The sequence below is a fragment of the Diceros bicornis genome, chromosome X (genome assembly GCF_020826845.1).
Source record: "Diceros bicornis minor isolate mBicDic1 chromosome X, mDicBic1.mat.cur, whole genome shotgun sequence".
Classification (NCBI taxonomy): Eukaryota; Metazoa; Chordata; class Mammalia; order Perissodactyla; family Rhinocerotidae; genus Diceros; species Diceros bicornis.
This window is the reverse complement of record NC_080781.1, coordinates 137,753,723-137,773,068: the sequence shown is the minus strand read 5'-3', so window position 1 is coordinate 137,773,068 and position 19,346 is coordinate 137,753,723. Positions and strand designations below refer to the sequence as shown.

The window sequence follows — 19,346 nt, the reverse complement described above, 5'->3', positions numbered from 1 at the left end:
AGCTGGAGTCCCTCCCTCCCTCCCTCCCACCCACCCACCCACCCAAGTAACCCGGGCCCTTGGCGCTCTTCTTAGGAAACTGCTGTTGGTGGAGTCAAGTTGGATGGCAGGGACGCTGAGGTGAAGGCGGGCGAAGAGAACAGGAGCCTGAAGGCTGATCTGAAGAAGCTGAAGGATGAGCTGGCCATCAACAAGCAAAGTGAGTGTTGTCCTCGGGTGTTCCTCAGTCCCCAGAAGTCCAGAGCCTCTGCCCCTCTCATGCCAAAGTGTTAACGACAAACTCACATGTGGGCTCAGGAGCTGGGTGAAAACAAACAAATGGCACCCTGCTCGTCCAGCCCAAACATAGCCGGGCTCAGCCCCATCTGCTGGGGCTCAGCAGTTTGGTGGTGTACGTGGGGTCCCGCCGAGGAGGGCCTGGAGAGCCCTGGAGGTGCATGGACTGACTCGGGAGCATCTCACCCAGCGCCAGACGTGGGGAGTGGTGCTCAGCATGGGCATCGTTGTCACCAGGGGGCTTGCGGGTGGGGAAGGAGAGAACTCCGGAGGCTAAATCAGAGCTGGTCGAGACATTCCTGAAAAATCTGCTGTGAGTTTCCGTCTGCTCCCCATTGGAAGGCCTCTCGTTCTCAGCTTTGAGGCTGGGATTCTGGTCCCTGCCTTCTGCTCTCGCCCCTAACATTCTTAGGACGTTTGTCCCGTGCCCTCAGCCTCCCTGAAGTCACCCCTGCTGAGAGCCCTTGGGGTCCCTCCATTAAAGGGGCTGAGGGGTCCTCAGTATTTTCCCACATCCCCCAGCTTTGTTGGCCAGCCCTCTCTGACTTTGGGGCCTCTCAAGGCACCCAGCAGAGGAGCTTTCTTGAGAGGAGTGGTCTCCTAGGCAACCTCACTGGGGACAGATTCGGGCCTGTATCTGGTGGCTCCAGCAAATAGGTTTTTTCTTTTTAATCCCCACTTTTCCATTTACCTTTCTTCGTCATTTGCGTCATCCCCAGAACTAGAGAAAGCTGAAAATGAGGCTCTGGCCATGCGGAAGCAGTCGGAGGGCCTGACCAAGGAGTACGACCGCCTGTTGGAGGAGCATGCAAAGCTGCAGGTCAGCATGTCTCCGCCTGCTCTTTTGGCTTGGAGGATCCTTCTTCCCCCGCGCCCTGCCCTCTCAGTCTCAGTGCAGGTCTGTCCCCATCGGGGCCGCCTCAGCAGCACCGATGGGGACACCCCAGTGTGCCAGGAAAGCTGATGTCCCACTGCTCCAGGCCATTTGAGAGGCCCTAGCAGCAGGCTGGCTGCTTTCTCTCCCACTCCGCCTTTTTTTTGTCGCTGTTGGGTCTGGGTCTAGACAAGAGCCTGCCAAGCAGTGCCAGTCTGGGCCCAGCAGCCAGAACCCTTTCTCAGGCAGGAGAGGTGGAGGCAGATGACGGCCATTTACTAAGGTGGCCTCAGCAGTGGGGTCGGCCCTCTGCACTGTGGGCCTTCCCAGCCTCATGCCCAGCATCAGTGCCCTTAAGAGGAGCTCCTTCCCTTACATGCACCCCTGGTCCGTGGTGTGGGGCCCTGGAGTCCAGTCTGAATCCACTGAAAGGCCCCATCAGAACTAGGTAGAGACACGCAGGAGAAACTTCAGGTCCAGCAAATGGCCTTCCGCTGGTAGGGGCTGCGGGGTGATGTGGGGCAAAGAGCTCAGGGCATCGCATCCCCGCTCCCTGAGCAGGTGCTAGTCATTGCCACCACTACACCCCCAAGCCTGGTCTGAGTCCTCAGACTGCCTGCATCGGGGACCTCAGGTGGCCTGAAACTTGGGCATGAGGGCCAGGTAAACACCCCTGAGTTCTGACAGCTTGCGTCTGTGTTTGGTGGCCCAAGTTTGGGCACCACAGTGGGCAGAGAGGGAGAGCCCAGACCCCAAAGGGGAACCAATGGCCTCGGTGTAGGGTAGGCTCACCAGCAGGACCTGTATACGGTCTGCAGAGTTGGGAAGAGCCAGAGCGGGGACTCAGGTGCCGAGGCTGCCGTGGGCGTGAGGACAGGAGCGGAGCAGGGCTCAAGAGGATACCTTGATATGGGGTTGGCGGCTCTAAGAAAAGTGACAGCAGAGGCTTCCAGCTGGGTCCCTCTGGCTGGTCTTAGGCTCGCAGCCTTTGCTAGAATGGGTTCACTCCCATCCTGGCAGGGCTTCGGATACTCACGTGGATACCTGTCATTTGGGGGAAGGGGGCACCACACTGGGCCTCTGGGGTGGAGGGGCGCCCTGCCAACCCACTGCTTTGCGATTTCTGTCCCTTCCAGGCGGCGGTAGATGGTCCCACGGACAAGAAGGAGGAATGAGGGCCCTCCTCCCTGCCTGCGCTGGCTGCCACCTGGCCCGCGCTCGCTGCTTCCTGAGAGCCCTCGGTACTTCGGTTTGCTCCCTTCCGCTTCCTGGCCCCTTGCACCGCTTGCAGTTCCACGCTCTCCCAGCATACCACAGGGACCCCGGTTTATACCCGCTCAGGATGAGCTTGCTGCCATCCTGACCGGCCAGGAGCCTTTTGGGCACCTGTCACCTGGCATGGTGGGACTTGCTGCCCGCTGGGTTGAGCCTCTTTTTGTGTTGCGTGTTGATGTTCGGGGCTCCAAGGCCCCTTTTCTGTGGTCCTGCAGGAGGCGGGTGGAGCAGGCAGAGTAGAGTTTCTCTTGGGGGCAATAAAGGTTGTTATGAAGTGTCTGTGGTACGTGCGTGAAACAGGCTGAGAGGAATCCTCTTTCTCCCGCTTCCCTGGAGTGACCAGGAAGGTAGCGGCAGGCAGCTCTGATAGAGACCCCCAGTCTTTGCCCTGGAGGCCCTCAGGGTATTTTCTTTCAACTTGTTCTAATCCCTGAAGGCTCCCTCATCCCAGGCTGGGCCCAGGCTCACACTTGCCCTCTCCGCCCCACCGCCGCCACCTCCTCCCCAGGCCAGGCCCCACTTTATGGCCACTTGGGGTGTGTCTGGCCTTTTGGTCTCCCTGGGGGTTGGCCGCTGGGCCCAGGGGAGCTTGGGAGACTCGGTAAACTGGTGGGGTTTCCGGGTGGCAGACTTGCCTGCCTTCTCCAGGTCCTGTTCATCACATTTAGGACAGATAGAATGTGGCAGAGTGCCACCAGTCACTCCCTGCCCCACCCCCTCTTGAAAGTTTACAGGATGACCTCTGACTAATGCCGGCTGAGAGAGGAGACTCGCCCTTGGCAGTGACCTACGACTGGCCCAGGGCAGAGCTAGGAGTTGGGGAGGAGCTCTGATGGGTTGGGTGCCCCCCGCTGCCTGCATCCCCATGAATGTGTCAGGTGTGCCAGCCTGCTTGAAGAGCCTGCTCCTGTGGTGGGCTACCCCTCGGCGACTCCCCAGTTGCTGAGCTGGCTTCGGCAGATGGTCTTCGTCCTCTGCTGGCCTTGAGGACTGGATGGAGGGGCCAGGGGAGCGGGTCAGAGGTGGTTTCTTTTTGGAATTAAGGGGACCCCTGAAGATGTTGGTGTTGCCCAGCCTTGTGCTCCTGTCTCTAGTGTCCCTTCCTTATGCTCTCACGAGGAGTGCCACCCCTTTCTAGCCAGGCTTCATGGGGTGTCTGTGGGAGAGAGGGCCCGCAGGTGACGCCCTCTGGTTGCCATGCCAAGGCTGAGGGCTTGTCCCATTTTTCCAGGAAGTGTTCCCTGACTACCTCGGTCTCTCTGAGCTCGCCCGTCTCTGAACTTCTAGAGGCCAAAGTCCAAACAGTGTGCCTTCAGGTTCTTCCCTGGCCAGCTCCAGGCAGCCTCTGAGCCCCCTCGGTGTCAGGCCCTGGGCCGGGCAGAGGGGAGAAAGCTGCACAGGGCCACTTTTGGAGCACCTCATCTAGCATGGGTGGGGGGCTGTGAGACAGCAATGGGGGCGACAGACCCTTAGAGGTGGAAAGTGAGGCATTGGCCCAGCCTTAGACTGGAGGGGCGACTGCAGAAACTGGTCCCTCAGGGCCCAACCTGAGCGCTGTTTTCCTCCAGCAGCCTTCTGCTCAGAGCGGGACTGCGCTCACGATGTGCCTGACGGCATCCCCTGCCGTGCCCCTGGCTGTGGTAGTCTGGTGGGCACCACAGGCCCATCTCTCCCACTAGATTGCTGGTCCCTGTGTCCCAAGCACCTACCACAAGGGCGTATTCCTGAGTAAATGGTGCCTGCTCACCGCTCTCAGGGCCCTGGCCAAGTGATCTGACCTCTGTCAAGTTCTCTTTTTGTGGTGTTGATATTTTCTGAGTCTTTTGGTGGCATTGTGGCAGGTGGCTTAGTGACCATTTGGCAAGAGGTGATGAGGACCTGAGCCAAGGCAGGGCCACAGTTGGGGGAATGGAGACGTTGAGCTTGTGTGAGCCCGGGGTGGGGAGCGGAGCAGGCCTGAGGGTGACAGCAGACCACAGGCTCCGTCCGGGGGTGGGAAGGCAGGGACTGTTGATGGAGGAGTCGGCGAGGGCAGGGTGCGAGGTGAGGGGCCTCCTCACCTCAGGAGAGCCAGGCTAAAATGTGGGAGCCGTCAGCACCTGGGGTTCTGGAGGTTGCAGGCGTGGTGAGAGCAGAGGGTATGTGGAGTGAGAAGTCTTGAAGAGAAGGTGGGACAAGGGTTGTCGGGCGTCAGGTCGTCGTGTCCTGCATGGGCCAGGTAGTGGTCTTGCTGGGGAGATACCTCTCTGCATGCCAGCACAGGCTCTAAAGGGCTGGCTTGAGTTGGGGTCAGGCCTGCTGAGCTGATGCTCCTTCCATGTGGAGACCTGCCCCCTGTCCAGGGTCTTCTTGGCGACCATCAGAGCATGGCTGATGGCAACATCACAAGCCAGAGCTGGCCCCTTGCCAAGGGGCCCATGCCTTGCTCAAGTTCAGGGACTGGCTGGGGAGTGACTGTAGGGGAGCAAACTGTCCTTTTCTCTGAGGGACCACCCCTTCCCTTATACCCAGGCTGGCATCTAGAGTGAGCACCAGGCTTCCAAGCCTTGCCCCCTACCCCAGGCCTGCCTCAGCTGAGGATTGGGCTGCCTTGACAACCCCCGGGGCTCGTGCTGCGTCCTGCCCTTCCTCCCACGCCTCTGGATGGAGCATCCTGCTCTCATCTATGGCTGCAGCCTCTTGTGCACGAGGTCCCAGCCTACAACGACCTGAGTGGATTCACTATCTCCAGTTCTTTAAATTGTGGTAAAATATACATAATGTAAAACTTGTGTTTTAACCACTTTTAAGATTACAGTTCAGGGGCATCAAGTACGTTCACATTGTTGTGCAGCCATCCCCACCATCCACCCCCAGAACTTTTCATCTTCCCAAACGGAAACTCTGTCCCCATGAAACACTAACCCGCCCCCGCCCCTCAGTCCCTGGTACCCACCATCCTACTTTCTGTCTGTGAGGTTGATTCCTCTAGGACCTCATACTGGTGGAATCATACAGTATCTTTCCTTTTGTGACTGACTTCTTCCACTTAGCATGTCTTCGAGGTTCATCCACGTGTCAGAACATCCTTGCTTTTTAAGGCTGAATAACATTCCATTGTATGGATAGACCACATTTCGTTCATCCATTTCTCCATTGATGGGCGCTTGAGTTGCTTCCTGCTCTTTTTTCTTAATCCCACTCCAGTCAGGCTTTTGCACGCCACTCCCCCGCAGCCTCTCTTGTCCGGGTCTCCATGATCCTGTCACCAAGCCCCAGCGAGCGTTTGGGGCCTCATCTTCCTTGACTGTCGGCAGCACCCTCTCCTCCCTGGGGTGGGGGTCTCACTCATGTTCCAGGACCTGCCTGGCACTTTTTGGGTCCCTCCCACCCCTCCTCAGTCTCCGCTGCTGGCTCCGCGTCTTCTCAGCCACCTCTGAGCGTCCCAGGGCCCCAGGGCCCAGTGCTGGGGGGCCGCTTCTCCCTCTACAACCACTCGGCGGCCCTTGGTGAGCTCAGCCGGGCTCGGGGCTTTCAGGGCCATCTTTATATGCTGAGAACTTCCAAAGCTCTGTCTCCAGACCAGACTCTTTCCAGAACTCCAGACTCCTTGTCCACCTGCTCACTAGATGTCTCTGCTCAGATGGCACCACTGGCCCCTCCAAACCTCCTCCTCGTCTCAGTGCAGGGCCCGGCAACGCCGTTCTTCCGGGTGCTCAGGCTCAATCTCTCGGGGGCTCCCTGACTCCTCTCTCAACCCCGCATCCCGGCCATCCACAAGCCGGGTTGGCTCTACCTCGCAAACAGGTCCCTAATCTGAAGACTTCTCCGTTACACAGCTAGCACCCTGGTCCCAGGGACCTCCAACTTCCCGGGCTCTGCTGGAGCCTCCTGCCAGCTGCCTAGCTCACCCCTCGCCGCCTGCACCTTGGAAGGTCACCTGTTCAGTGCAGCATTTGGGCAACCTTGGGGAAATTCAGTGTCTGCAACTTCCCACCCACCTTCCCAGGACCTCACACCACATTCCCTGCTGGGCGTGTCCCTCCTCAGCACACCAGTGCCCTTTCTCCCCAGGTAGTCAGCTCCGCGGGGGGGAAAAGGCTTTCTGCCGGCTTCCTTCCCTGCTCTATCCTCAGTTCCTGGAACAGGGTCGTGCGCAGAACAAATACTTGTCCAAGGAAGCAGCTCGAGGTGGGAGGCCTCCCCACTCCTCCACAGGCCCACCCCCTACCAACCAGACAAGCAGAGGTGGAGCAGGAGCCAGCTTTGGAAAATGGCATGTTTTTATTGCTATGTTTGCAGTGGCTTCTTAGCACAGGAAGAATGTCCCCGCTGGCCCCCTGCCCTCACCCAGCCCCACCACTCCAGCGGATGTCAGGGTGTGGGGGAAGTCTTTCTGGGGTCCACTCGGCTGCCTGGGGATTGGACGTGACACAGACGTGGGTTTAGTCAAGCTGCTACATGGAAGACTTGAGACGTGGAAAGTGCATCAGCCTTTAGGTGGGAGCCATGCCCGGGATCCCTTGCCTGGCTGGTGCCCACCTCAGATCCCTGCAGTCTGCCCAGCCCAGGGGGCAGAGTGTGGGAAAGCCTGAGCATGCCAGGTGAGCAGCCCCAGATCCCCCTGGATGGAACACCGCATCTGCTCACCTCACTGACTAGTGGGCAGAGGGGGAGTGTGGGGACTCCCCTCAAGGCCTCCACCATGCACTTTTCCACCCAGTCTGGGGCCGGGGACTACACATGCATACCCACATGACAGACTCACAGGCTCCACAGCTTGAAGCTTTGTTTTGCCTATGAAAATTAGATCTGTAAATTCACACTCCTTGGCTTGGGCAGAGGAATAAGGAGGGGCTGAAAGCGACAGGGAGTGTCAAGGAGAGGGAGGTCAGGGTGTTTCCTCTTTAGAAATATACAAGCAGAAATCTCTCTCCTCAAGTTTTTATAAAATGTGCAAAATACAAGCCTCATTTGCCCACAGGCACAGTTTACACCTGTATTCACCTTTGCTACGAGATAAGAGATCTATATATACTCTACATACTCACGCACACATGCACTCGGACACAAGCTCACACAATTGATATTGGTGGCAATTGGCGCAGGAACCAGAAGGTTCCATTGCTGGCTGGCTCTCTAAGCTTCTAGAGTAGGGATGGGGAGAGGGGTCTAGCCCAGCTGAAATATTCGCGTTGGTTCCACTGCTCCTCCCTTGCCTTCCCCCTCTCCTTTCCTCCTGTTCCCCAAGCTGCCACTGCTGCCTCTGGGGTGAGGGGCCACCCAAGGGTGTGTTGGGCAAGAGCCTAAGAGGCAGGCAGGGTGGGTGTGGCAGGGTCGAGTGAGGCGCGTCCACAGAGGGCACTGGGGGGAAGGGCAGGTGGCAGGGCCTGGGAAGCAGTGTGTGTACCAGTTTGGTTAAGGGGGGGAGGCATCTATTTTTGGTGGGTTGTGATATTTTTGGTGTTTATTAAAAATGGAAAAAGTTATTTTAGTTATAAGCACTCGTGGTGCTCCCCCCCCCCCCCCGGCAGACCCCAAAAGTGTCAGGGAAAGGCAAGCCCCTTAGAGGGGTTGGGGGGGCTAAAGCAGGGGCTGCTATGGCTACAAGAGGGTGAGCTGGTGATGTGAGCTGGGGTGCCTGTCACATGACGCTCTCCACCACCACCACCTTGCTGCTCTCGGACACTGGGGTCAGGGTGGTCAGGCCCCTGACATCTGAGTCCTGAGCTCTGTACTCCAAGTGGTGGAGACCCCAGACAGGCTGCGTCAGGTGTTGCCAGCGCTGCAGGAGAAAGAGACATGTTGAGTCCCGGGGCAGGGGCCCCTGTTCATCCTTGGCCTCTCTCCACTTCCCACCACCTGCCACCAACTCAGGGCTCAGGACTGCTCCTCCCAGGGTTACCGACCAAGCCTCACTCCCTGCACTTGGGAAACAGGCTTGAGTGGCTGTTAGAATGGAGGCTAGGGACAGGCTTCTCCTCCCCCTGCCACGACCCGAGGCCCTGGAGGGCCAGCTTTCCTTCCATCCCCCCCCCACACCCCCAGGACTGAGTCGGCCCAGAGGCTTCTGGCAAAATGGTCCATCCTGGTGGGTGGGAGTATAGGCACTCTGGAGGTAAGGCCTTGACCCGATGGAAGGGAGGGGGTGGCATAGGGGAGAGGGCACAGGGAACTAACCTCAGCCACGCTCCCCTTGGCCCTAAGGAGGCAGCCCAGGAGGTGGAGGGGCACACACAGCATGGAGGAGAGTGCGAAGGCCCAGCCCATAGCCTCGCCCCACCACGGGTACACATAGGTGTTGTTGTAGACCAACGGTTTGTAGTACACCACGTTGAAGATGAAGATGCCCTGCAGGTAGGAGCCTGTGCTCAGCTGGTGGCAGGACCTCTGCCCCTCACCCTGCCCAGCTGCCCCGGGCCTTACCATGCAGACCAGCGGGGTGAAGAAGGACCAACACCATTTCATCCAGGGGCAAGGTCGGTAGCCGATCATGCAGGCAACATCGTCCATGAAGCGGTCAGCTCCTGGGGTGAGGTGAGGTGGGAGGGCTGGAGCTGGACACCCACCACCCCACACCACACCACACTCCCGGCTCACCCATTGGCCCAGACCTACCATACACCCAGGCGACCACCACACACTCCCAGAAGGCCTGCCAGAGTAGGGTCGTGCCACTGGCCGAGTAGTAGTCAAACAGCTGGAAAACGTACATCCCACCCTGGGGACAGAGCCAGGTCAGGGAAGGTGGCAGACGGGAGCTGGAGGCCAGGGGCAGCCCCCACCCCACCCCACTCACATCGGTCACCATGGAGAGGTCAATGACAAAGCAGAGAGCACAGCAGAGGGCCACGGAAATCTCCCTTTGGAAACGGAAGTAGTAGGAGGCCGGGAGGAGGTCGAGCAGGCCGGTGATGAAGCCTTCCACACCTACAAACTGTGGCCGGGCCACTCAGGCCATGCCCCTCCGCCTGCCATCTCCCCTCGCCCTCCTGGCTCCCTCTGTCCTAGTCCCCCTACAAACCTGGCTGTCGAGGCCGAGCAGCAGCAGCATGAAGAAGAACAGGGCAGCCCAGAGTGGGGCCACAGGCATCAGCGTGACAGCCCGGGGGTAGGCGATGAAGGCCAGGCCAGGCCCTGAGGGCGAAGGGGCAGGGTGTGGACACCTGCGTCCCATTCCCTGCCCCATGGTACCAGGCTAATGGACGACACCAGGGCACCCTGTGGCCGAGGGCCTTGCCACTTGTGTCTAGGCATTGCTGAGCCACTCAAGCCCCTGTGGGTGTGCCATACCAGGGGTTGGAAGGTTGCTGCAGGCCCTCAGTGGACCTCCACCCATAAGAATGGGGTGTCTGGCTCAGACTCCTGGCCCAGGGTTCCAGCAGCTATTGTGGTCACAGGTCACCACTGACCCTGGAAATGCCTCCTTTCCCTCTGCCACACTCTAGCAGATATGAGGGCATACCCTGAGGCCCCGGGGATGGATGGATGGGGCTCGAGGCTCCACGTGGCCTGGCCCAGGAGGCTCCGGCCCCGAGCTGGCTGAAACAGCTTTGCTTTGCAGCTGTTCAGCCAGGCCTGCCTCTGGCCCAGAGTGATGTGACAAGTTGAGTTTGAATTTTTCTGTCCTTTCTCAGAATGTCTATTTGCATGCACATTCGTGTACATGGTACATTAGGACAGCAGCTGCTGCTCTGGAGGTCAGGTTGGGACTCGGAGGTCTTTACCTGATTCCGCCACTTTGGAGATATGCACGCCCTGCTCTGCAGCCATGAAGCCCAGGATGGAGAAGACCACAAAGCCAGCAAAGAAGCTGGTCCCGCTGTTGATGAGCGCGAGGATGATGGCGTCCCTGCGGGCAGAGGGGACCGTGTGGGCTAGTTAGGCTGCCTGTTGCCCACAGGTGGGCAGGGCAGGGCTGGCAAGGCTGTGGTGCCTACTTGTAGCAGTTGTTGTTGAAACGATTGTAGCTGCCCAGGGCCGTGAGGGCCCCCAGGCCAATGGCATAAGAGAAGAAAATCTGGGTCCCGGCATCTATCCATACCTGGAGATGGGCAGGGAAGTGGGTGTGAGTGGCCCTGCTGGGCTGGCCTTGCACCCTGTCTCCCCTGCGGCCTGCCTCCACCTCACCTGAGGGGACCCCAGCTTCGACCAATCAGGTTTGAGATAGTAGATGATGCCGTCCAAGGCGCCAGGTAGCAGCACTCCACGCACCAGCAGCACAACGAGGACCACGTAGGGGAATGTAGCGGTGAAGTACACGATCTGGCGGGCCAGGCTGCTCAGAGGGGCCCTGTAGCACCCACCTCCCCCTTTGAGGCCCCGGCCTGAGCAGGACGGCTGGGCAGGCCACGGTCCCCGGCTACTGGACAGTATGTTCAGAGGTAAGGAGGGAGGCTGGGCAACAGCGCCCCCCTTCTACTCCTCAGAGCCATGGCTCCTCCCAAAGGAAGCTGGGTGCTCGGCTGGAGCACCAACAGCCCCACGACAAGCACAGGTCAGTTGCAGAGGGAGGGGAGAGGCAGGGCCCTCCCCAGGCAGGGAGTGGGACATCAGCATGGAGGCAGGTCCAATGCTTCCCCTGCCACCAGCTCCAGGTCATCCTCTGTGGAGAGGCGGGGTCCTAGGTAGTTGGGATTAGAAGTGGGCCAGCCAGAAACAGAGGCAAGAGCAAGACGGTCGACAAAGGCCTCTGCCTCCGGTCCAAGTGGGGCCAACCAGCTCAGCAGGTTGGCCCTCGGCACACTGTCTATAACGTATCTGTTCACACATTTGTCTCCCCAACCTGACAGGGAGCCCCTGAGTGAGGGCGTGTGTCTAGCCTCCCCCCGGGTTCCCCAGGGCCAGAGAGGCAGGCGAGAGAGACAGCCACAGACCAGGTCCACCCAGACCATCAAAACAGACTCAGATAGTGAGTGAGAAACAGGCAGAAACGGGGGTGGGGGTAGGGGCGGGCGCAGGGACGGGGTTGTCCGACACAGGGAAGGGGCAGCTACTGCCTTGGCCTCTCCCCCTCAGGAGGGAAGACTGCTGGGCCCACATTTGGAGGGTGGAGAGGACTATCCAGCTGTGGGGTGGGGATCAAGTGGCCTGGATTGAAGTACCTGCCCCCTCCCCAGGTCCTGGTCCTGGCCCTGGCCCTGTCACCTCCCGTTGCAACAGGGAGACACCCCTCCCCCAGGCAATGCTGCCCCCCAGCCCTGCCGTCATCCCCAGCCCTGCCCTCATCCAGCTGTACCTTTCCTGTTGACTTGACCCCCTTCCAGACACAGAAGTACACCAGCACCCAGCAGGCCAGCAGACACAGGGTCACCTCCCAGTTGAGGGCCCCTGGCACCTCCAGCCCCCCAGAGAGCCGCAAGACTTTGTTCCTGGGGGAAGGAGAGCCCATGAGGGCTGTGCCAGCAGAGGACAAAGGGATGGGGGGCTGTCCCAGGGGTGATGCGCCCCCTTATGCAGCTCTGGAGTCCAGCTGGTCTCTGCTGAGCACCTGGGCTGGGCCTGGGGTCCAAGCCTGCAGCCTGGGGCCCAGGAGTTTCTGGCTAGAGGTGGTGGGGCTAGTGGCCCAGCCCTGGGCCAACCCCAGCATGTGCAGCAGCAGTTCCCCCTCCCCTAGGCTAGCCAGCATGGCCCACTCCGCATCCCTGGCCTCATCCCCCCAGGGCTGGGCCCTGGCACACTCAGACTCAGGCCACGTGTGGAGCCGAGAGAGAGGCACAGGCAGGCCTGGCCCAGAGGTGCCTGACTCACTCCCAGAACTCGATGACAGGGGACCGGCGGTCAGCAAGCTGGTCACAGGTGAGGTTGGCCAGGCTGGCATTGGCACAGTCTTCGTGGCGGAAGATCTCCACACAGTCGGGAGTGTTCCAGGTGTGGCCACACGTGGCCCAGGGCAACGTGGTGGTAAAGGACTTCACCAGGTAATAGAAACCCCAGGCCAGCACCATGATGTAGTAGGTGTTGCAGTAGAAGACGATCACCATGGAGGCGTAGCCCAGGCCTGGGGAGGAAGAAGTTTCCATGCAAGCTCTTCTCTGGCCAGCTCCCTGCTGGATCTGCCATCCTCCCCATCCCTACCATCCATCCCACCAGATCCTTCTTTGTCGTGGTCTGGAGACTTCTCCAAGCCTCCCTGGACTCTCCCTTGCACAAGTGTCCTGATGCTGGGCTAACTCACCAATTTGTCCCCTGCCAAAAATCAGCCCCTGCTCCTTGCATACCCTCAATGCCTCACCTCCTGCATCCTTCCCAGACCCAAGGCCGAGCCTCTCCCATCCTGCCCCGACCTGAGCATTCAGTCCTGTTGATTCCCTAGCCTCACACACCTGTCCCCTTCTCTTGGGCCCACTGCCACCACTGCGGTTGAGGGAGGACCAAGCCTCCAGGTGGCCCCCCAGCGGCCTCCAGTACTCAGCAGCTGGGGCACTGTCTGGTGACCTGGGGCTGTGTGGGCAACAGTCACTCTCTCAGTGTGCAACCTCAGCCAGTCACTTCACGTCTCTGTGCCCCAGCTTCCACGGGGATGGTAATAGTAGGACCTACCTCCTAGGGCCTTGAGAGATGATGGGGGAACACTGCCTCCACATACAGAAGGGCCTCTAAAGTGACATGTTCCATTAGTCCTTCCCTTCAGACCCTGACCTCTCGATGGCTCCTGTCCAAGTTCCTTCAGCTGGCCCTCTGGTCTTGGGAGCGCTGGCCCCGGGCGGCTTCTCCCACTATCATCTCTCATGCCCAGCCGCTCTCCACTCAGCCCCAGGGAGCCAAGTGTGCTTGGCAGGGCCTGTCCTCTGCCCTGCTGGGGCCTGGGCGTCCTCGACCTGGTCGAGAGGCCCAATCCCCCAATCTAGTCTCTGCCTTCACAAGGTCACTAGGTGGTCTGCATGTCCCACAGCTTCCCCCTCACAACTTGGGGGCATCACTGGGCCCCAGGCCCAGTGCTCAGACAGGATGAGGTTTCTAAAGTGGGTGCCAGCCTTGCCCCAGCAATGGGAAAGGGGAGGAGGTGCTGAGGGAGAGGGTGAGAGGGGCCGGCCTGGAACTGCTCACCTTTGAACAGGGGACAGATGTTCCAGACATTGATGCTGCCTGCCTTCATGAACTGGCCCAGCGAGATCTCCAAGAAGAAAATGGGGATTCCTCCAATCAGGGCGATCAGGATATAGGGAATAAGGAAGACACCTGGGGGAGGGAGCACAGGAGGGGACTTGACCCCAAACCCCCAGCCAAGTGGCATAGGCCAGGCTTTCAGAAGCCCTGAGAGGCTGGGGTGGAGTCCATAGCTAGGGCTCCACCCCGGCCCCATTGTAACTTCCCACTGGGTGAATCAGTGCAGGGGTGGCCACTGACTCAGAGGCCCAAGGTGAACAGCTTTGGCAGGGTTTGGAATGTCGGAGGGAGCTCTAGCAGCCCCTGGGTCCTTAGGAGCCCTGCTCCCTGGGCTGAGGCGGCCCTACGCCCACAAGCCTTCCGCCCCCCAGGTCGCCTGGAGTGACTTCACAGGCATGGAGGACATGCGCTCGCACACACCAGCCATCCCTCATGCTGCAGTTCCCCGTTTCCCAGGCAGCACAGCAAGGAACAGTGAGGGCATGTGCCTGTGCGTGCATGTGCGCACCATGGCTGGCGCTTAGGCCTGGGGGCCTGCCTGGCTTGGGCGAGGGCATGGCGCCCCTGCCTTCCCTGCACCCAGACACTTGCCTGCGAGTGTGAAGGTCCAGGGAAGAGGGTGGGGGGCAGTCCTCTGCCAGTGGGCTGGGGGAGTGTCTGAAGGTGTCAGTGAGCAAGGACAGAGGGAGACAAGGTGGGAGGGGGGGCAGCCAGGTACAGCATACACCAGTGAGCCTGGCTCTGCAGCCGGCAGGCAGGGCCAGAGACCACAGATTGGGGGTGGGGTCGTGGGGAGCTGGGCACCAGCAGCCCCTGTCCACTTCCCCCTCCTCCTCTCCAGGCCCCCTACTCTTGAACCTGGCTCAGCTCTCTCCACTACTCAGATGCTGGGCTTGGCAGGCTTGACTGCAGCTTGCCTGGCTCCTGGTCCCAGCATCCTTCTTGTGTGTGACCTTGGGCAAAGGCCTTCACTCTGGGCCTCAGTTTCCCACCAACCCCAGTGCTGCTTTGCAGTCACAGGACACACGCATGCCCATCGCTGTTGCTAGGCTGGGCTGGGACAGACGGGCGGGCATGGGGTGTGCATGCAGTGTGTCTAGCAGCGGCGCCAGGCGGCCCAGGCCTCAGGCTTCCCAAGCCTGGCTCAGGCACCCAGTGTTCCAGGCCCAGGCTGGAGGGGAGGAGGGCGGAGAGGGGAGGGAAGGGGAGAGAGGCGAAGAGAGGAGAGGGGAAGAGAAGGGAAGGGAGGGGAGGGCAGGGGGAGGGACAGAGTGGCCCATTGTGTGTGTGTTCGTGTGTGCACACGTGGGGGGCCCACACAATGTGCCACTTGTGTGCCTGACCAGCGGGGGCAGCCAGGGCTCCTCACCTCTGGGAGCCCCCCCAGGGGGCAGGCCTCGCCTTCCCACCTCGGTGGCCAATCACTTCAGGGCCCTTGGGGCTCTCGGGCCGGGAGTCTGGGGGGGGCAGCCCCACGGCTTCGACAAGAGGCTCTCCGGCCCCTCCCCCCACACACTGCCAGGCACATGACCGGCGAAGGGGGTGGAGGCTGCCGGGCTGGGCCACCGAGCGGCGAGGGACGGCCCCCGGCCCCGGGCTACCCCGGGGGCCCTCCCCAGCCCCTGGACTTCGGCCCCGCGCCCCGGTAGGGCCGGCGGGCGGGGGAGGGGGCCCTCGGCGCGGGGGCGCGGCTGGGCGGGGGTGCTCACCTCCGCCGTTCTTGTAGCACAGGTAGGGAAAGCGCCACACGTTGCCGAGGCCCACGGCGAAGCCCACGCACGACATGATGAAGTCCATCTGGCGCGTCCAGGTCTCGCGCGGCGGCACGGCCAGGCGGCCGCCGGGTGCCCCCAGACCCGCGGGGCCGTCGCCCTTGGCCGGGGCCCCGTCGGGCCTGGGCGCGATCAGGGGGCCCTTCTTGTCGTCGCCGGACACGCTGTAGATGCCGTTCTCGGCGCTCTTCTTCGCCATGGCCCCGGCGGGCCTCGCGGCCGGGCCGGGGGGCGCGGCGGCTCGCGGGGGCGGGCAGGCGGGCGGCGGGAGGCGCCGGCGGCACGGGGGGGCCCCGAAGGCGCGGGCCCGCCGGGGTCGGGGCGGCGCAGTCAGAAGCAGTCCACGAAGCACTTGAAAGTGAGCCTGAAGAATCTCATGTGTGTCGGGGGCCCGGGGGCGCGCGGGCGGCGGCGGAGCCCGGCCTGGCGGCGGCGGCGGCTCCCAAGGCTCCTTCGCGCGGCTCCGGCAGCGGCGGCGGCGGCGGCGGCGGCGGCGACTCGCCCGGCCCTAGGCTCAGCCTAGCGGGGCGCGGGCGGCATCGGGCGCCCACTGCCTGCAAGCGGCGGCCGGAGCAGGGGTGTGCGGCCCGCGTCCCCCGCCCCGGCCCGGGCTCACGCGGCTGCCCGGCTCGCCCGCGGCTCCGGCGGTGGCGGCGGCTCCGGTGGTGGCGGCGGCGGCTTGGGCGCGCTCGCCCCTCCTTCCCGGCGGCGGCGGCGGCGGCGGCTACAGCCGCTCTCCGGGCCGCGGGGGACTCAGCGACTCGCCACTGCGCTCCGACCGTCTGTCTCCTCTCCGGCCCGACCCGCTGCCGCTTAAGAACCGACTCCGGGGTGATGTCACTGTCGCCCCACCCCCATGACCGAGCTGGTCCCCCTCCCCCTCCTCCGTTCCTCCCTCCTGCCCTCTCCGTCACTCCGCCCACCTCCTCCTGCCCTCCTCCCGAGGAGGAGACGCCGCTCCAGCGGGAAGCAGGATGGCTGCTACCTGGGGTGCCCGCCAGCACCTCCTCCCCAGGGGCCGAACCGCTCCGACCTCAGGTTCACCTGGGCCTGCTGCCGGCCCAGATCGACCCTCCTTACTCGCCCTTCCCGGTTCTAGGAAAGCCACTCCTTCAGCTGCCTTCCAGCCATCCTTGGCCCCTCTCTGCCCTTCAGCCCCTCCTTCCAGCCTGTCCTATCTCTGGCCCTTCTCTGACTCCCACCTGGGATCTGGGCTAGCGTTGGGTACCAAGGCCTACGGATTCCCAGCTCCCTGCACCAGAAGGGGTGCAGGGTGCTCCGGCCTCTGGAAGGGCTGGGGCCAGCTGGCCAGCAAGAGAAAGGCTGGGGTGTGGAGGGTCTGCCTCCAGGTGTGCCGTGGGCCTTTGCCAGAGGCACCACCCTACCTCCTCGGTATTCAGTCCTACCAGAGGGGCGCAGCCCTGGGAGCTGGAGGTCAGGGTCCCAGTTCTTGGAGTGACAGGTCTCTATGAGTCTCTTAAGCCCGCAGAGGGGAGCCCGTCTAGCTGAGGGGTAAGGCTACACTTTGTCAGCAAGGCTGAGGAGTCCTACGGCCCCCTGCCGCCCCCACTCAGCTCTACCTGCTGGAGACTCAGGCAGGAATAGGGTAAGGCTGCCCCCTGGTGCCTGGCCGGTGCACAGACCCTCCCCCAAAGGCCTCAGCTGGGAGGCCCCAGCTCCCCACTCTCGGGGCCTTCTCTCGCAACGGACCTACAGGACTCCTCAGCAAGAGCAAGGTTGTTTGGCTGCCTCCCCACCGACAGCTGAGCAGTCTGTTCAAAATTTTCCAGAGCCAAGAGCAGCCATGGGGTGGGGAATGAAGGGGTCATTTTCCTGGCCAGGGATGTAAAGTGTGTCCCTCCTTTCCCCCCTTCTCCTGTCCCAGGCTTCCTGATCGCCAGGCTGCAGTCCCCAGATGGCTCATCCTGTTAAGCTAAACCCTCGGCCATTCGGCAGCTTTAGGAAGAAAAGCAGTTCCAGCCAGAGCTAGATTCAACCTGCTAGGTGAGGGAGGGGCAGCATCTCCTCCCAGGCTTGCTGCAGGAGCCTCAAGGGGCATGTGTGGGAGACTGGCAGGGTCACCTGTGCTTAGGCTGGGCAGGGGCACGGGCGCCTTGGGGACCCTCGAGGTCGCAGGGTTGCACTGCTCATCAGAAGACCCTAACTTCAGTCTTGTCTGGTCCAGCCTAGGACTGAAGCTGGTCTGGAAACAAAGAGGCGATAGAGAAGTATGTGAGGCATAGATGGCTTGGAGAAGCAGGGGCCACCTGGGGAACGAGGACAGAGTGGGAAGAGGGCTGGCCCAGGGAACCTGAAGACACCCCCTGTGCACATTTGGGAGGACAGGAGACGGTGAAGTAGGCAAAGAATCTTGTCACAGTAGGAGGAGGGGTGGCAGGTGACTGTGAAGGGAAGCTGGTATCTGGCAATGAGCTGGGTGAGGGCTGCTTCTGTGGAGAGGTGTGAGCAGAGGCCAGACAGCACTGGGAGAAGCAGGGAGCAATGAGAACGTGGCTGGGTGCAGGCGACTTTCAAGAATTTCAGATCCTGCTTGTCCAAGGAGCATGGTGGAGAGAGAAGGCAGTGGATGGAGAAAGACGTGGGCGATCCCATGGCGCTTTGGGGAAGTGGCCATGGCTGTGGGGAGGGCAGAGGGTGAAAAGAGCACGGCCGAGGGAGCCCGAGAAGGGTGGCTGGAGCCAAGGGTGGGGGCCCTCCTCTACCCTGTGCCACCAGATGGGAGGGAAGGCAGGTTCCCAGGCCAGTGGCAGGAACGTGAGGGAGCTGCCACCTGGGGCTGCTATTGCCTCTGTGAAGCCAGAGGCTGCTGAGAGGGAGGTGGCCAGGCTGGAGGTGGCCAAAGAGAGATGTGAAGGGCAGAGTGGCTGTTGAGATGGTGTGTATGAGCTCCAGGACTCCTGGGGCAAACGCTCCTGTTGCTGCGGGGACCTTCATGGGGGGTCTCCAGACACTCGGGGCAAGGGCCTCCACATCCGGGGGGTGCAACAGGCCCCTAGAGCAGACTCGACAGGGCCATGCCCTCCCTCCCGCCCCCCTCCTCCAGTCTTCCCCAAGCGGGTAAGGACACCATCCTCTTGGCTTTCCTGGTCTGTGCGCTGCATGCTTCTTTCAGCAGCACAAATCTGACCAGTCCCTTCCCATCTGCTCTTCTCTGGGCCTCTCTCTGTGCTGGAGAGTCAGCTAAACTCCTCTCTAAGGCGTGCAACATTGGGCACAAGCTGGCCCTGGGAACTGAAGAGCAGCGCGCCTCCTGAGCTGCCCTCCCTGCACCTTGGTTCATGCCAGGCCCACTGCCTGGGGTGCCTCTTCTTTGCTGACCTCCCTCTGATCCTGCAGGCTAGAGGGAGGCCTGGGAGGTGTGTGACCCGCGCCCCGTTTGCTGCCTCCCGCGCCAGGCCAGGAGGCTGGGCTTCCGAGTTGCATGAAGTTCCGGGAGCCATCCTCACCTCTGCTGAGATGATTAGGTGGGAGTTTCCCAAAGTGGGAGCCAGAGGCTGCAACCCTGGCCTCTGGTGTGCTGACCTGAGTGGCCTTTGGGAGTGTCCAAGCTGATAGAATGGCTACACTGTTCCTGGGGCAGCTCACATAGGGTGCTGAGCCCCTGAGTGGAGCAAAGGCACAGTCCTTGGGGGGCAGGTTCTCAGGACTTTGCAAAGGTGTATCTTGCCAACTCTCCCTCCCCAGCCAGCAGCTGCTGGGGAGGATTGGGGTGGACATCCCGGGACCCCAGCTGAGGGCTGGGAGGCTGTCCCCCACCAGCCCCGACTCAGCCTCCACCTGTCCTGCCAGGCCCTTGTATGCATGGCCCTGCGAGGCTGGTTCGGGAGCAGGAAGGGTGGGGGTACCCTGGCTGCAACTCCTGGGTGAGAAGCAAAGTGTACCCCAGGCAGAAGCCATGCTGGGCAGCCTTTCAGAGCCCAGTTAGGTGGGGGTTGGAGTAAGAACTGAGGAGGAGGGGAGGAGGGGAGAGCTGGAAGGAGGGCAGGGAAGGGAGGGAGGGTGAGCCAGAGGACTCCCATTGTCCAGGGAGGCCTGGGAAT

General features: G+C 61.6%; 2 protein-coding genes across 9 annotated transcripts in view; one reads left to right on the top strand and one right to left on the bottom strand.

Annotated features, from left to right (window-relative positions):
* The window catches only part of BCAP31 (B cell receptor associated protein 31), a 30,728-nt gene extending 28,024 nt beyond the window's left edge, over window positions 1-2,704 (top strand). For 3 of the 6 annotated variants that reach the window (XM_058534961.1, XM_058534959.1, XM_058534960.1), the window contains exons 6-8: window positions 76-199; window positions 996-1,096; window positions 2,287-2,419. In XM_058534961.1, coding sequence (XP_058390944.1) covers window positions 76-199; window positions 996-1,096; window positions 2,287-2,325 — 264 coding nt within the window. In that variant the 3' untranslated portion in view covers window positions 2,326-2,419. Of the gene's footprint in view, window positions 1-75; window positions 200-995; window positions 1,097-2,286 lie in introns of all 6 variants that reach the window. The other 3 variants (XM_058534957.1, XM_058534956.1, XM_058534958.1) reach the window with 1 other exon arrangement.
* A 4,253-nt stretch (window positions 2,705-6,957) lies between these two features.
* On the bottom strand, window positions 6,958-16,023 carry SLC6A8 (solute carrier family 6 member 8). 3 transcript variants are annotated; one of them, XM_058534953.1, is made up of 13 exons: window positions 15,223-16,022; window positions 13,454-13,585; window positions 12,155-12,404; window positions 11,643-11,775; window positions 10,535-10,669; window positions 10,345-10,448; window positions 10,132-10,256; window positions 9,429-9,541; window positions 9,204-9,341; window positions 9,023-9,125; window positions 8,831-8,931; window positions 8,585-8,755; window positions 6,959-8,189 (listed from the first exon to the last, which is right to left on the bottom strand). In XM_058534953.1, exons 1-13 carry the CDS (start codon window positions 15,482-15,484, stop codon window positions 8,049-8,051), a joined length of 1,908 nt encoding a protein of 635 aa, XP_058390936.1. In that variant the 5' UTR covers window positions 15,485-16,022; the 3' UTR covers window positions 6,959-8,048. The 3 variants fall into 3 exon arrangements, with proteins under 3 accessions (XP_058390938.1, XP_058390936.1, XP_058390937.1); XM_058534955.1 differs by lacking the exon at window positions 8,585-8,755 and having other exon boundaries at window positions 6,958-8,189; window positions 15,223-16,023; XM_058534954.1 differs by lacking the exon at window positions 9,204-9,341 and having other exon boundaries at window positions 15,223-16,023.
* Window positions 16,024-19,346: the final 3,323 nt, after the last annotated feature.